The 14523-nt window shown below is 31.3% G+C and overlaps 4 protein-coding genes across 5 annotated transcripts; 2 read left to right on the top strand and 2 right to left on the bottom strand.

Moving 5' to 3' along the window:
* Positions 1 to 82: 82 nt before the first annotated feature.
* On the top strand, positions 83 to 6636 carry LOC128389556 (uncharacterized). Its single transcript, XM_053349162.1, has 6 exons — positions 83 to 431; positions 565 to 882; positions 946 to 4935; positions 5469 to 5655; positions 5734 to 6021; positions 6106 to 6636. The coding sequence occupies exons 1-3, from the start codon at positions 308 to 310 to the stop codon at positions 3534 to 3536; spliced, it is 3033 nt and encodes a 1010-aa protein (XP_053205137.1). The 5' UTR covers positions 83 to 307; the 3' UTR covers positions 3537 to 4935; positions 5469 to 5655; positions 5734 to 6021; positions 6106 to 6636.
* LOC128389523 (G-protein coupled receptor 54-like) lies at positions 4818 to 6813 on the top strand. Its single transcript, XM_053349126.1, has 4 exons — positions 4818 to 4935; positions 5789 to 6021; positions 6106 to 6385; positions 6773 to 6813. Exons 1-4 carry the CDS (start codon positions 4818 to 4820, stop codon positions 6811 to 6813), a joined length of 672 nt encoding a protein of 223 aa, XP_053205101.1.
* Positions 6814 to 6884: 71 nt separating this feature from the next.
* LOC128389568 (astacin-like metalloprotease toxin 1) lies at positions 6885 to 8410 on the bottom strand. Of its 2 annotated transcripts, XM_053349178.1 has the most exons (7): positions 8276 to 8410; positions 8026 to 8045; positions 7782 to 7927; positions 7605 to 7686; positions 7418 to 7532; positions 7115 to 7356; positions 6885 to 7048 (listed from the first exon to the last, which is right to left on the bottom strand). In XM_053349178.1, exons 3-7 carry the CDS (start codon positions 7845 to 7847, stop codon positions 6885 to 6887), a joined length of 669 nt encoding a protein of 222 aa, XP_053205153.1. In that variant the 5' UTR covers positions 7848 to 7927; positions 8026 to 8045; positions 8276 to 8410. The 2 variants fall into 2 exon arrangements, with proteins under 2 accessions (XP_053205153.1, XP_053205152.1); XM_053349177.1 differs by lacking the exon at positions 8276 to 8410 and having other exon boundaries at positions 8026 to 8239.
* A 1706-nt stretch (positions 8411 to 10116) lies between these two features.
* Positions 10117 to 12614, bottom strand: LOC128389524 (cytochrome P450 4V2-like). Its single transcript, XM_053349127.1, is given in 5 exon segments — positions 10117 to 10544; positions 10547 to 10780; positions 10854 to 11014; positions 11211 to 11836; positions 12513 to 12614. Coding segments are annotated over 5 exon segments (1419 nt in total). The 3' UTR covers positions 10117 to 10248.
* Positions 12615 to 14523: the final 1909 nt, after the last annotated feature.

A 14523-nucleotide genomic window follows, 5' to 3' on the forward strand; every position in this document is an offset into this window, starting at 1 on the left:
CTTTGCGCATGCGCAAAAGTTTTCTGGTCTTTTTTTTGGTTGTAAGATATGATTTACATTTCTAATTGGAATCAACTAATTGTTTAGAATAATTTAATTGTTTCATGATAACTTTGTGGTTATTGAATATGGTTGCTTTTTATGGTTACACTTTAGATTTGGAATTGATCTTTTATCGGTTAACCGAAATGATCTGGTCAAGTTAAAAATGGCGCCGAGGATAAACTGTGTTGGTCATGTAAACAACTTACATGTGATTGGGAATTGAACTGATGTTGATGTTGATTGTGAGTTAATTGTTACCATCATGATTAGTGTTTGTTGTCTTGGAGGGCGACAGTCGGTTAGATTTAGATTACCTTTTCGTACAATTTACTGTCAACGTTTTCTATCATCGTCAATCCATGATTTTAATCAATTTATTCATCAATGTGAGTACATATTAGAATGTGTGTTAATCTTAATTTGAGAAGAAAAATTTTATTCTTTTACTAATTATTTAGAGTTATTTGTTGCGATTAATTTGTCTCTCTGTCTTCTTTTTCTAATTTTCTTTTTGTTTAGATCTTGATAAACCTTTAAGATTAACTCCTAATCCTCAAGAATATGAGGAGATATGGTCAACCTATTGGAAAGTAAACAATTTATCAGCTACCAGATCATCTGGTAATTCATCTGGTCAATCATTTTCACTACTCTTTCCACCGCCTAATATAACTGGTCAATTACATTTAGGACATGCCTTAACTGTGGCCTTACAAGATTCGTTTATCCGCCATCAACGGATGTTCTCTGATGCCGATATAACATTTATTCCTGGTTTCGATCATGCTGGAATATCTACCTACCTTGTTTTGGATAAAACTGTCCGTAAATCAATGGGTAAATTATATAATTATGACAGAGAATATAATGCAAATTAACACCATTTCTCCTTGAATTCAGGTAAAAGCATCAGTGAATTAAGTGAAGATGAATTTTCAGCTATCTTCTCTTCATGGAAAATTGATCGAATCGCTGGAATTAAAGGTCAACTAGATCGCTTGGGATCTTCTCTCGATTATGGAAAAGAGTATTTTACATTGGATTCTAATCTTTCCAGTGCCGTTAATAAAGCATTTTCAATTCTACACGAAAAGGGGTTGATCTATCGTTCCAATCTCCCAGTTAACTGGTCGTACTTTATGCAATCTGCTCTATCTGATTTAGAGGTGAACTTCCGCCCTATTGAAGGTGGAACGAAATTATCGATACCTGGTTATCCTGATAAGGTTGATTTTGGTCTTTTCCACACTGTCATGTATCCTGTTGTCGATGGTAATCCAGGGGAATCGATTTCAGTGTCAACCATGAACATCTACACGATTCCAGGAGATGTAGCAATTATTGTCCACCCGGAAGACTCTAGATATACTAAATATCACGGAAAGAAAGTTTTGAATCCCATAACAGGTCAACCAATTCCCATTATTACCGACAAACATGCACGCATTGATTTCGGTACTGGTGCTGTTAAAATTACTCCTTCATCATGTTTCACCGATTATGAACTGGCTTGCAAATATAATCTTCCAATAGAAAATTTCATGTCTCCAACTGGAACCTTAATAGAAGGGACAATTTCACCGCAATTTGATCAATTATATAAATGTTCACATCGTTATGATCTCGCTCGTGAGATAATCAATGTATTGAAGGGCGCAAATTTATATGCCGGCTGTGAAAAACAAGCAACAATTGTACCTTTTTGTAAACGATCTGAGGACGTTATCGAACATCGTATTATGCCTCAATGGTTTCTAAATGTTAAACCAGGTTACGATATGTTGCGAGATCATATTGACAATCAATCTTTCAAAATTTTTCCACCAAAAAAGGTGAAACTGTTAACCGAATGGTTTGACAAGAAGCGAGATTGGTGCCTTTCAAGACAAATACCTTTTGGTCATCGTATTCCTGCCTGGTCAGTTTCACCTTCCGAAGGCTCGACAATTTGGTTTATTGGTACAAACAAGGAAGAAGCGTTTCTCAAAGCATCTCAACATTTTGGTACAAATGAAATTGACCTTAAACAAGACAACGATGTACTAGATACCTGGTTTTCATCGGCACTACTTCCACTTTCCGCTCTTGGTTGGCCTGATAAAGAGTCACTTTATTTTCAAAAGTTTTATCCTTTAACCTTAATGGAAACTGGATTTGATATAATCACTTTTTGGGTCATGAAAATGGCTCTTTTGTCACTCTATCTTACTGGACAATTACCCTTTCCAAAGGTTCATTTACATGGAATGGTTTGTGATGGTAAAGGACGAAAGATGAGCAAAAGCAAAGGAAATGTTATCAATCCAATTGATGTTATCGATGGAACTACTTTAAAATCATTACAATCTGAATCAAAGAAATTATATCAACAAGGAATTCTGAATCAGGAAGAATATGAAAATGCTTTAACAACACAAGAATCATTATTCCCTAAAGGAATCGCTCCCTGTGGTTCCGATGGATTAAGATTCAGTTTATATGAATATAATGCAACCTCTGAGAAAATATCATTCGGTGTTAATTATTTGGAATCTAATCGTCATATGGTTAACAAAATTTGGCAAGCATTTAGATTTTATCTAATCCATTCGGAAGAAAAAACTTCCCATGGAAACTTATCAATCCAGGTTAATTCGGAATTAGATTTAGTTAATTACTTGGATCAAATGAATCCCTTTGACAAATGGATTTTGGGTCAATTTTATCTTCTTATCAAAGATTTTCATTCAAATATCGAGAATTTTACTCAAAGTAATATTTATCGTAATTTCTTTGAATTTTGGGTTAAATGTTTCTGCGATATTTACATTGAAGTGATTAAGCCTCGAAACAATTTACCTATTGATCCACTTTCACATGCAATTTGCGGCCAATTGATACGATCAACTTTAATTGCTATGCATCCACTGATTCCTTTTGTAACTGAAGAGTTATACCAAAGATTTAACAAGCATCAATCATCCTCATCATCTAAACAATTTAACCTCTCAAGTATTTTGAATGAAAAGTTTCCTGATGTTAATTATTTCTCACAATTTGCTGATCCATCACTTAATCATTCAATGGACGTTTTCCGTGAAATTGGACGGATACTTGGTAATTACAAGAAAACTTGTAATCTGGATAAAGAACAATTTAAATCAACTCGAATAACAATATGTTCAAATGAATTAAATGATGGCCAACTAATTGATGCACTTAAAAGGATCCGAGCCGTTGAAAATATAACTCTTGTTAATCATCTTGATCAACAATTACTTGAAACATCAATCACACTACGAGCAACACTTAATTCATTTGTTTGCTTTCCATATGAGCAGGAACATGCTAATCAAATTTTACAATTTCTCGAGAAATCAATCAATAGATTATTAATTATGATACTTCGAGAAAGAAAATATGAGAAACGAGTCAATGCAGCAGAGTATTTAGAAAGAGTAATGTTTGATCAAAATCAATTGATTAATCTAATTGCCACAAAGAAAACTTAAATATTGATTAACCAATTAATATAATCAACATATGTAAATATTATAGAAACAAATTTGCTAATTATTAAGTTAATAATGTCAAATGAAAAATGAAAATCAATTTTGTTTTATGTAATACTTGTAAACTTAAATTCAATCAGAAATCAATTATATTAATTGTTACAAATGTTATTAACCAACCAAACCTTTCAACGATATGTTAATAATATGGAATCAATGAAAATCTGGTAAATTTAATCACTAATCACTAGAAGAGAGCGAGAAAATGATTAAAAGCCAGAGAGTTAACATAAGAGATAGATTAGATTAGCAATTAGAATCAAGTGCCATTGTAATACCTGTAAAAATTGCAATTGAATCAATTAATCTAATCTAATTATCTCTCTCTCTCCCATCCCTCCCATGGTTTGAATTCCCGATAATCAATCAATGAGCAAATGATAATTGTTGTAGTAATAATAATAATCAGAAATAAACAAACCATCAAAATACAACAGCAACTAAAATCTAAAACCTAAAAGTGCAACTATTAATTGTAATTAGTGTATTGATTTTTATTTCTATTTGTTAAACATTGGTTACAATTAATAATAATAATAATAATAATAATAATAATACCAAACGGATTAACGGATCACTTGAAGCAATTTAATCAATTGATCCTGATCAACCAATGAAAAGTTAATCAATGTGTTTAATATGTGATTCAGTTAAACTTTTTTCATGTTAATTTTTGTCTAACGTTATTGATTGTATTTAATTGTTACTAATTTGTGTGGATTGTTTATTTCTGTTAACAGCATTTTAAGAATTAACAATTTAAACTAATTGTTGATTTAAATTTCGAGTAAAACAAAAATCAAATAAAAGGGTTGAACAATAATCTTAATTGTTTCCCTTTCATCAAGAATATGGAAACTTTTTTCGCTGAACCTTAGGAACATTGATTCCTAAATGAACTCGGACGATCTCTTGACCGATCTCGATCTTTACTCATCCTCATCTTCATCCTCATCTTTATCATCATCATCATCAACACCATTCAAATGTTTAGATTTCCTTGCTACCGGGAGTCCAGAGGATTGGCTTCACAATACAACGATAATCTCTTACCAAAGCCAGCAAACTGTTTGGGTTCACAAAACGTATCTAGAGATGAGCCTGAAGGCATTGATTTTCTTAATCATAATTGGCGTCTCTTGCATTGGTAATTATCTAATTGTCATGGTTATAATTAAGTTCAAAAATTCTCGAAATTGTACCAACCTGTTTATCTGTAACATGGCAATTGCTGACCTGTTGACCACTCTAATGTTTGCATGGGCTTCGTTGATTGAAAATCTTTATCAAAATTATGTTCTTGGTCCAATTTTCTGTAAAATTGAAACCTCAGCTAAAGGTAAGTGAATGTTGATCATTTTAATTTAGTTTTAATTAACAATTAACTCACACTGGTGTAACTTAATGAGACTTACCTGTTAGATTTACGTCATCAGACTCCGGGTGATAATAGTTAACTCATTTATCTGGTGTCAACCTTGTTGGTCTATTTTTAATTTACTAAATCATTTCTGTTGATTAGTTGATTAGTTGATTTCTTTTTGTTTTAAATTGCTCATCAATTATTCATCTTTCAATTTGATTTACCTTTTTTCTCTCTCACCAACAATTAACTCTCATTCTCGCAATCAATCGAAGGAGACATTTGATTAGAAACACAATTACATGAGTAATCAATTAAATCAGTTAAATGTTCATATGAGACAATCTCACATGCAAACTAATTGATTAAATCAATTTAATTGAAAGGTTATTATAGTTAACGAATTGGTAACAATTTAAAAATCATCATTATTATTACTCAAAATATTCATTGGGGGATAATCAAGATTGATCAATGTACGGAATTAATTTGAATCATCTTTTCAGCAGTGTTTTCTCATTAACATGGATTTCGTGTGATCGTCTAATCGGGATAATCAAACCTTTTAGAAACCCGATGAAAAAAACTCGAGCCGTTGCCGTTATGGCCTTTATTTGGCTTTTATCCTTCGTTATCGGGATTCCCTTTTAATTTTGGCGTGAATATCGTACCCGTCAATGGTGTGACTACTTAGAGGTGCCGATCAATTGTTCTTAATCAATTAAAGACTTGACAATTAACTGAGAAATTTTTTTCATTCTGATTATCATTTAGATTTGGTGTAAAACCGATGGTCGGAAAATTGATGTTTACATGTTTGTCCTTTTAGCGTTTATGGTTTATATACCGCTCTTCATAATGACCTTTTCTTATTGCCTGGTTATCGCTAAGATGAAAAACTTTGAGAATAAAATAAGCACCGATGAGAATAGTATCAAAATTAAACACCGACGGAAAGTGATCTTAATGTTATTCATCTATCTAATCACTTCGGCCATTTGTTGGAGTCCATTACAAGTTATCGTTTTTTACCGTTTCATTGCATTCAAATCAGTCGATTCGGTAACTATATATATTATTTTGATTGTTGTTGATTGACGATTAACTAATTGTCTAAATACATTTCTCTTCGTTGACTGTTTAAAGGTTAAACCCTGGAACGAGGAGGCTAAATTTTGGGCTCAAGTTTTCGCATCGGCTAATTCAGCTCTTAATCCATTAATCTATGGGATAACTAATGGTTCATTTCGTAAAGCCATTTGTTTACTTTATCCAAAACTTTCCTGGTTCTTAAGATTGGACAGTTCATCTTCACGATCTCGTCGAGTGACCAATGGCAATGGTCACAATGGAAACGTTGGAGGAGCCTATGGACAAACCCGTGACCGAGATCTCGTTAAATCAACATTTACCATGTCTAATTGTGGTAAAAAAAAGACTGAACATCATGATCATATTAATCATCTTAATCATCAACTTCAACCATCAACAATTAAAACAATCAGCGGACGATCAATTCAAATGGTTGATATTAATGTAACCGGATTCAGAGCGTTGAGAGCAAAAACAAATCATCATCAAATCTAATCATTTATTTAACAATTAACAGAGAGAAAAAACAATTAATTCTGAAATTTCATTGAGAAAATACCCAAAAAATTAAACTAATATAATTTAATTAACTATTAAACGCAAAAATTGTAACAATTACTTCACCAACCGTCACAACAATTAAAACACAATGTAATTTGGTAAAAAACAAATGTTGATGCAAAAAAATTGATTAACTTTTAATTGGACATTAAATCATTAGATAAAAGATTAGCAATCAATATTAATAGTAATAGTATTTAAATTAAAGTTGTCAATGTAAAAAATAGGCCCATAGACAAGTATTTAGAGTTAATTGCTGTTACAATTAGAATCTAATTTGAACACTTATAAAGTTGATTTAATTTCTCAACGTCTTTTACTGATAGAAATGGTTTATAGCAAGCATGAACCAAATTAACTCCTTCCTGTTTGGGAACCATAGTTAATAGATTAGCTGATTTACTGAATGCTGCTCCATCATAATGCATAATTGATTCTGTAACAATTAAGATAAATATAAGAAAAAAAGGTTCTAACAATTAAGTCAAATGTAAACTCTCACCATAATCGTAAGTTGTGTAGAGCCGATTCTCATGTGGATTCAGTTTAATGAACGCAAACTCAGCTCCTGATTGTATATTATCGTAGTTAACTGTTACATAATCATCTCGATCTGATCTGTTGTGTTCATGGTAAAATCCAAGAGCATGCATGGCCTCATGAATTATGATTCCTTTACAATGACAACCATCACCTAATGAAATTGCCTGAAGTCCTCCAATTTTCCCAACAAATGAATAGCAACTAATCATAGAATGATTCACATTTAGATTGAAAAAATTAACAAATTACTTGAATCACTTACCCTTCACCGAAAATGAATTTAACATAAGCATGTTCAGCGATTCGAGTCTTAAATCGTATACAAGTTTTCTGATGGAACTCATCTAGTGCCTCTTCAATCATTGACGATATTGCATCTAAATTGTTTCGAATAGAAAATCAGTTAATTGTTGTTGATTAACTTTACGTATCACACAATATAAACTAACCTAGTTTTGGATCAATTTCAATTGGTACATAAGCGTTAGACCAAATATTATCATCAAATACAATTGCGTTTCTAAGTAATGTCTAATCATAAACAATCAACGAATCAATTTGTTATATTATACATGTATGATGATAATTTCGTATTGGATAACAATTAAATCTAATTGTCGACTTACCTTATCATCATCATCATTTTTTGCTCGCAATTTAATATCTCCTAGAAATAGATTTAAATCCTCCATTGGTTTACTTGATTGTTGACTTGTAATCACTTCAGTAATTAACTGATCATCATTAACATCATTGTCTATCTCATTAATCACTATTAACAAACAAATAAATAGAAACAAAATTAAAAGAAAATTTAATTGTTTACCTTAATTGTAACCATATTCATTGATTTGATTAGTGCCCATTTACCTGGAAGTGAGTTGATTGTGCTTGTTGATATAATCAAAAATATAAACGTAATCAAAGGTAAGTTAATCATGATTTAATTAAACAAATGAAAAATTGAAAGCTTAAGATTAAATTAACAGCGAAAAAAACAGTGACAATTAATTTAAATACTACGTTTGATTAGGTTAATTGTCAGTGTCACTGTTTTACACGTTTTGTACTTAATTAATGTTACTCTTACTCTAAAAATGCCTTAACTAAATTAACTTACCATATTAAATGAACATGAAATTAAATTATCAACAATTACTTGACAAAAAGGTAAGAAAAAGATGACGACTATATTGTTTGAATGTGATTGTCAATATTATTGTTATTACATGTATGTTGATTAAATGGTTGGATGTCAAGTTTCTCACTCTTTTAATTGTCAAATAACAGCAATTTAAATCTTACCATCTTTTCGTTACTGTAATCACGTTTAATTAATTAATCACCACACATTAATCATGTTATTTAGCTTCTGAACAATTAACTTTCTTAATCATTAGTGACAAATTTTACATCGTATTGATAAAATTGATAAACTTTTTCAAAACAATTAGTTTAAGTAGATTGATAGATATTGATTTTTATATGATTAGATTTGATTGTCTGAGGGGAAGATCAACAATTAGATTGTACATTAGATAATTCATAGCAATTAGAATATGAATTAGACTCTTGATTTATGTTGAAATAATCGATAAGGAGGATGGTCACCGAATTTTAGTTTTGAGTTAAGAGGTGAACATTGGATTCCGAATTTTATTTTATCGACAACTTTTCATGCCCTTACAGAAAATTAAATTTGTTTTGGTAAAAAAATATCCAAAGTGCTCCGGCCACAATTCCGTTGTATTTAAATAAATGGACGGTGATTAGTCCCAAGTGTCGAAAATGATCTGAAACTTATTTTTGAGACTATCCTAGTATTGGCCAACATCGTGGATCGAGCACTTTTTCCATTTGATCAACAGTTTTACCGGAATGAGAGAGTGGCCTTTGATCTTCGTCGGCTAATATCTCCGAAACTACAATACTTAGAAATATCTGAATAAGTCAAATCATCATCATTTAATCAAGGCTATAAAAACAACCAATTTACGATGTTTAAAATTAATGATCTAGCCAAAACTAAAGTAAATTAAAAGTTAACTGTTACAGTTTACATACATACAGTTTCTCGCAACTACTCCGAAAGGTATACAGTCGTGAAAAATGAGTTTCGAATGGTTTTTAATCATTCGCGCAGGTAGTGGTTAAAATTAACAATCAAGATAAGAAAAATCAATGAGTAAATCACCTAAGTTTTATCACTGATGATAAAGATTATCAATTACTAGGGAACTTATCTAGACGAGAGAGAAAATTCGATTCGTTTACAGCTATTTTTGAGGTCATTTATAAAAAAAAACGAGCTACGAAAACTCGACCATATCTCTTGTTCAGCGGTTGCCATTTTGACTTTGAATTATTGTCGTTAAAAGGCCTTAAGTTCTATAGCGCTCAAATTTACAGGATTGTCTTCTAAATAGTTGAAAATTATTTTTTCACTGTTTTTTTCTAACTATTACCTTGGGATAAGGTAAATACTTTTACTGGTGATCATCGCTAATTTGTTAACTTCAATGTTTAAGATTGAAGATCGAAAAACAATAATGAATATTTTAATGATTTTATCAAAATAATTATCATTAACATGGCGTCTAATCATGACTAATAAGTTGCAGCGTCATCCAAAGGTTAACCGTTCGAATTCATAGTTCTGAATCAATGTTTTGATCACTGAGTGAGATAGAGAAGTTGGAAATTCATTATAAAAAATCAAATCAAAAGTCAAATTATAAATTAGTTGTTGATCTTAAAAGTATTTCAGTCATCTCCATGAATCTTGATTAAATGATATTTTAATGACTCCTCATTTTTTAACTGATTTTCAATAATGTTTCTTTCATATTTTGATTGCTCATTTCAAACAGTTAATTATTCATATTATGAATTGAAATCTTAAAAAAGGATAAGACAACGTAACGTTTTTTGTTACCTGGTTTATTTTTTACTAAATAAATTGACCAATAAGTTTTTGTATTTAATAAATTGAACGACAAAAATCAGAGAGAATATACTATACATGGCTGTATGTATTTTCTTATTTACTTAAAAGATGATTAGGGGATTTCACTGTTAATTAAGATAAATTGATCAGTTGGTTCGCTTACGAAGCATAATTTCCAATGGGCTTGAAGGCTTTAAAGTTAAATCCATTTCGAAAGAAACATCTTCAAGTTTCTTGGATGAGAAAATTTTATATTTTCTTATCAGATGAATTAGAAAAATTTTCATTTCGATTAATGCAAATCGAGACCCGATACAAACTCTTGGTGTTATCCCGAAAGGTATATAAGCTTCTTTAGGAATATTTGGTAAATTTGATGAATCGAAACGCTCTGGATCATATTGAGTCGGATTGGGATAAATTCGAGGATCTCGATGAACATTAAAATATTACATATTATTATTGATCCTTTTGGCAAATTGTAACCATTTATCTCAATTGGTTCCTCCAGTTCTCTTGCTATCAAAGGTATAACAGGATAAAGTCTCATTGATTCTTTGAGACACTTATCAAGATACTCGCAATGTTTAACCTTTTCAATGTCATTAACCGATTCATTTTTTTCATACATTGATGAAATCTCTTGGTACAGTTTTTCTTGGATATCGGGATAGTTTCCTACAAGGGAAATGGAAAAACAAAAGAAACAACATTAAATACTTATTCATAGAATGCAATTCGTTTTTCTTACCCAAAATGAACAACAAAGTGTTTAGAGTTAAAGCTGAACTATCATGTCCAGCGTAGTGTTGCGCTGATACTTTTTTAACGAGTAATATTATCGATATTGATATTACTCGATAATTTGTGAACGGTATCGAGTACTTTTCCAGGCAATTGAAAGGAATTTGACTCAGAAAATGAAAAATTGAGAATATGTAGAAATTTACCAAATAGAATCAGAAAATCAAAAATATTAGCAATACTGTTCAATACCTGTATTGTTGATACTTTTCGATATTTTCAATATTATATTGAAAATATTATCGATACTTTGTCAACAATACCGATAATGTTCAATCAATACTTTCTATCGGTATCGCAACACTAGCCAGCGGATACTGCGGTCAACAGCTCTTCATTGATTCCTTCTAAATCGATTTTTCCTTTGTTAGATGTGAGCAGAATTTTGACTAAATTTAAAGATGACGAGTCCGATTGATAATATTTATCAATCTCATTCGAATTGTCAATATTCCGTATGATACAACGATCAAGAAATTTATACAATCTGGCCATCGACTTGGCGGTTTTTCTACCTGCTTTGGTTACATTGAAAATCCAATCGAACCATAAAGGTGGATTGCATATTCTTGCCATCGTGTTCGTTTCCATTAGGTGCATAGTCTTGTTAAGAAAATTTTTCTCTTCTTGTTCTTTTTCTATCGGTACACCTGCGGTGGCATTGAGAATAATGTTACCTGTTGATGAATGAAGTTTTTCGACGAGTGTTAGATATTTTCCCTCTTCGCAGAAATCGTTTCCGTTTATCATTGGAGCAAAAACACTGTCAGAAATCATTGCAAACTCTTTTGTCTTTTTGCTAACGAAAAAAGGTTCAATCATTTTTCGTCTCATTTTCCATTTGCGTCCAACCGAAGAGATCAAACCCTCTCTGAGTCCAGTGAATTTGTAGAATACGGGTTTATGTATAACATTATCTCTAACCAGTACCTGAGAATAAAAAACTAATCTAGTTAGTTTCACTCTAAGTGTGAGGTCTCAACGGGGATGAAGTTAAGGTCACAAAATGAGCATTGACAACGATAAGAGCGAAGCTCAATTATCGATGTCAACCTCTACACTTGAATTAATTAACACGAATAAAAATGAGATAGATAACCAACACAATTACCACACTTAATATTTTTAATTAATTAAGATGCACAAAGAGACTTATCTCAAAAATAGTAATTAACTTACAACGGAAATAAACAAATCAATAGATAAATAAAGAAGCACAATTAGGGTAATTAAGAAACACAATATTAATTAGGGTTAACCGGGTTAGGAGCGAAGCTCACTATCCCATCAATTAATTCTAATTAATTAATCAAGAGAAGAGGGTGAAAACACTAACTGAAGAGAGAAGAGAAAACAACAATTTTTATATGTGAGAAAGAGGAAAAGGAAATGATGATAAGTGTGTGTGAGTGGAAGAGAGAGAGATTAAGATGACCACTAGGGTGAGAGAGAGATAAGAGTAGAGGAGAGAAGTGTCGACCCCTTACATAAGCAATGAGCTTTCTTTCTAGTCAAGTTTTTTTGTGGATTAGGTACTTAATCTGTGCGGCTAATCTCGTTTATTGTCGGTTACCTGTTCGTGGATAAACTGAAAACCTTAACTTACCTCGGTGGCTTTATAATCATGTAGAATCATAATAGGCCACCAACCAAGCCAACCTCCATGTATACCCGATTTGATTTGATGATGAGAAGCATTTTTCGTCATATAAGTGGTCACAGCAGCTGTTGGTTAATTTAACATTAAGAATAATTGTCGATTTGATTGTTACACATTATTGTAATAAAACAAATCTATTAAAAAATATAAGTAAACTTACCCGAAGAAAATTTCTGATCCCAAATAGCAGGTATGAAGTGAAGTAAATCGCCCAATAAGAATGTACAATTAGATCCTTTGGAAGTTTCAAGAAACAGTTATAATATTTAATGAAATCGACAAGTTTCTTTATCGTAAGCACAATTAGCAAAGCTACAATTAAATCGATGAAAAGTTTATAAGGGAAATTCATCTCAACATGAAACATGATGATATTTTCGATATTAAAGCCGAAAACGAAATAAATATGAAATCGAAACGATTAGAACCTCTAGTTCGTATTTATGTATATCGACCTTGAAGTAAAATTGTCTAATTGATTGGAAGAACAGATTAGATAATAGTTAGTCATTCTTGGCTACTAGAAATATATTGAATAACCATTCGAACAGTTCGAAGTTTTCAATAAGTTTCGATAATTGTGAAACTCGAAAAATGGCCATAACCAATTTGGTCAAATTGAGCTAAGGGAAACGGTTACTATTACTAATATTATCAGCTGAAAATTTCCCAAAGCTAATCGCCGAAGCTGATCGATTTGTACCAAATCAAGTGTAAAGTGTCAATCAGTCAATCAGTCAAATCAGTCAAATCAGTGTAAATCAACAGAAAACATAGTTTAATCATCTTTTTCAATAGGAACACAATTAGTGAATTATTAATAAACTATGAAAGTAATTGTTCATTGAAACCAAACTGAACTTAATCACAATCACAAGGTTATAAGGTGGGCACAAAATACAAATATCAGCATTTAAAATACGCTTAGTAAACACAATTATCATTGTAATTAATGATTATAAAAGTTGATGTGATTTCCAAGATTAATGATCAAATGATATTTTAATGACTATTTACATCCTTTGTTTGGCAATTCAATAATGTTTTTTCATATTTTGATAGCTCATTTTGCGCAATTTATAAATCGAGTTTCTTGGCTGAGAAAATTTCATATCTTCTTATCAAATGAATGAGAAAAAATTTCATTCCGATTAATGCAAATCGATAACCGATAAAAACTCTTGGTGTTATCCCGAAAGGTGTAAGCTTCTTTAGGAATATTTGATGGGTCAAACGCTCTGGATCATATTGAGTCGGATTTGGATAAATTCGAGGATCTCTATGAACAAAAATATTGATATAATAAAGAAAAAAAAAAGTCATCTACCGATTGATGTAATTGATTTCTTTCCGGCCGAACTACTGTAAGTTTAGCCATGAAACGAGTACAAAAAACATCCGTCGAAAAACCCGTTCAACTCGAAAAGTATAAGACCTAAGACCTGAGAGAAAAAATCAAACCAAACTGCATCTCATTTATCGTTCTATTATTGTGCAAATTTAATCGAAAATCGGAATTGGGGTCAGAAATGGACCACGTCCTTAATAAACAAATCCTGCTATTCTAAACACTTTATCTGTAACATCCTTTATCAAAATAATTATCACCAACAGGCTATCTTATCATCACTAAGCGTTCGAGCGTCAACCAAAGATTCGCTGTTCGAATTCATAGCTCTAAATCAATGTTTTGATCACTGAGTGTGTTCAGGTTGATTGAAAAAGTTTTTTTCGGTAATAATAATCAGAATTGAAATTTATTTAGTTGTATCAATGTTTGGTAACATATTTGGATACATAAAAAATTGATACTTTAGGATAATTCATTAGCACAAATGATTCAAGTAATCACTGATTCTACTTCATCTTTTCTTGCCCAGGCCATATGAGACTTAATATTAAGCAATTTTGACAATTTATTAGTCGTTGACATGAAAGGCTCTTCAAACTCGTTTAA

This window comes from Panonychus citri, unplaced genomic scaffold, assembly GCF_014898815.1.
Source record: "Panonychus citri isolate SS breed McGregor unplaced genomic scaffold, ASM1489881v1 Contig00108, whole genome shotgun sequence".
NCBI lineage: Eukaryota > Metazoa > Arthropoda > Arachnida > Trombidiformes > Tetranychidae > Panonychus > Panonychus citri.

What these genes read in the sequence shown, in the direction of transcription:
- LOC128389556 (XM_053349162.1), top strand. Translation starts at nt 308, where the DNA reads ATGATTAGTGTTTGTTGTCTTGGAGGGCGACAGTCGGTTAGATTTAGA. An exon ending in TAATCAATTTATTCATCAAT is followed by an intron (nt 432 to 564) that starts GTGAGTACATAT and finishes CTTTTTGTTTAG; the next exon opens with ATCTTGATAAACCTTTAAGA. An exon ending in AACTGTCCGTAAATCAATGG is followed by an intron (nt 883 to 945) that starts GTAAATTATATA and finishes CCTTGAATTCAG; the next exon opens with GTAAAAGCATCAGTGAATTA.
- LOC128389523 (XM_053349126.1), top strand. Translation starts at nt 4,818, where the DNA reads ATGGCAATTGCTGACCTGTTGACCACTCTAATGTTTGCATGGGCTTCG. An exon ending in AATTGAAACCTCAGCTAAAG is followed by an intron (nt 4,936 to 5,788) that starts GTAAGTGAATGT and finishes TTGTCCTTTTAG; the next exon opens with CGTTTATGGTTTATATACCG. An exon ending in CATTCAAATCAGTCGATTCG is followed by an intron (nt 6,022 to 6,105) that starts GTAACTATATAT and finishes GACTGTTTAAAG; the next exon opens with GTTAAACCCTGGAACGAGGA.
- LOC128389568 (XM_053349177.1), bottom strand. Translation starts at nt 8,095, where the DNA reads ATGATTAACTTACCTTTGATTACGTTTATATTTTTGATTATATCAACA. An exon ending in CACAATCAACTCACTTCCAG is followed by an intron (nt 7,928 to 8,025) that starts GTAAATGGGCAC and finishes GTTTGTTAATAG; the next exon opens with TGATTAATGAGATAGACAAT. An exon ending in TGAAATTGATCCAAAACTAG is followed by an intron (nt 7,533 to 7,604) that starts GTTAGTTTATAT and finishes GAAACAATTTAG; the next exon opens with ATGCAATATCGTCAATGATT.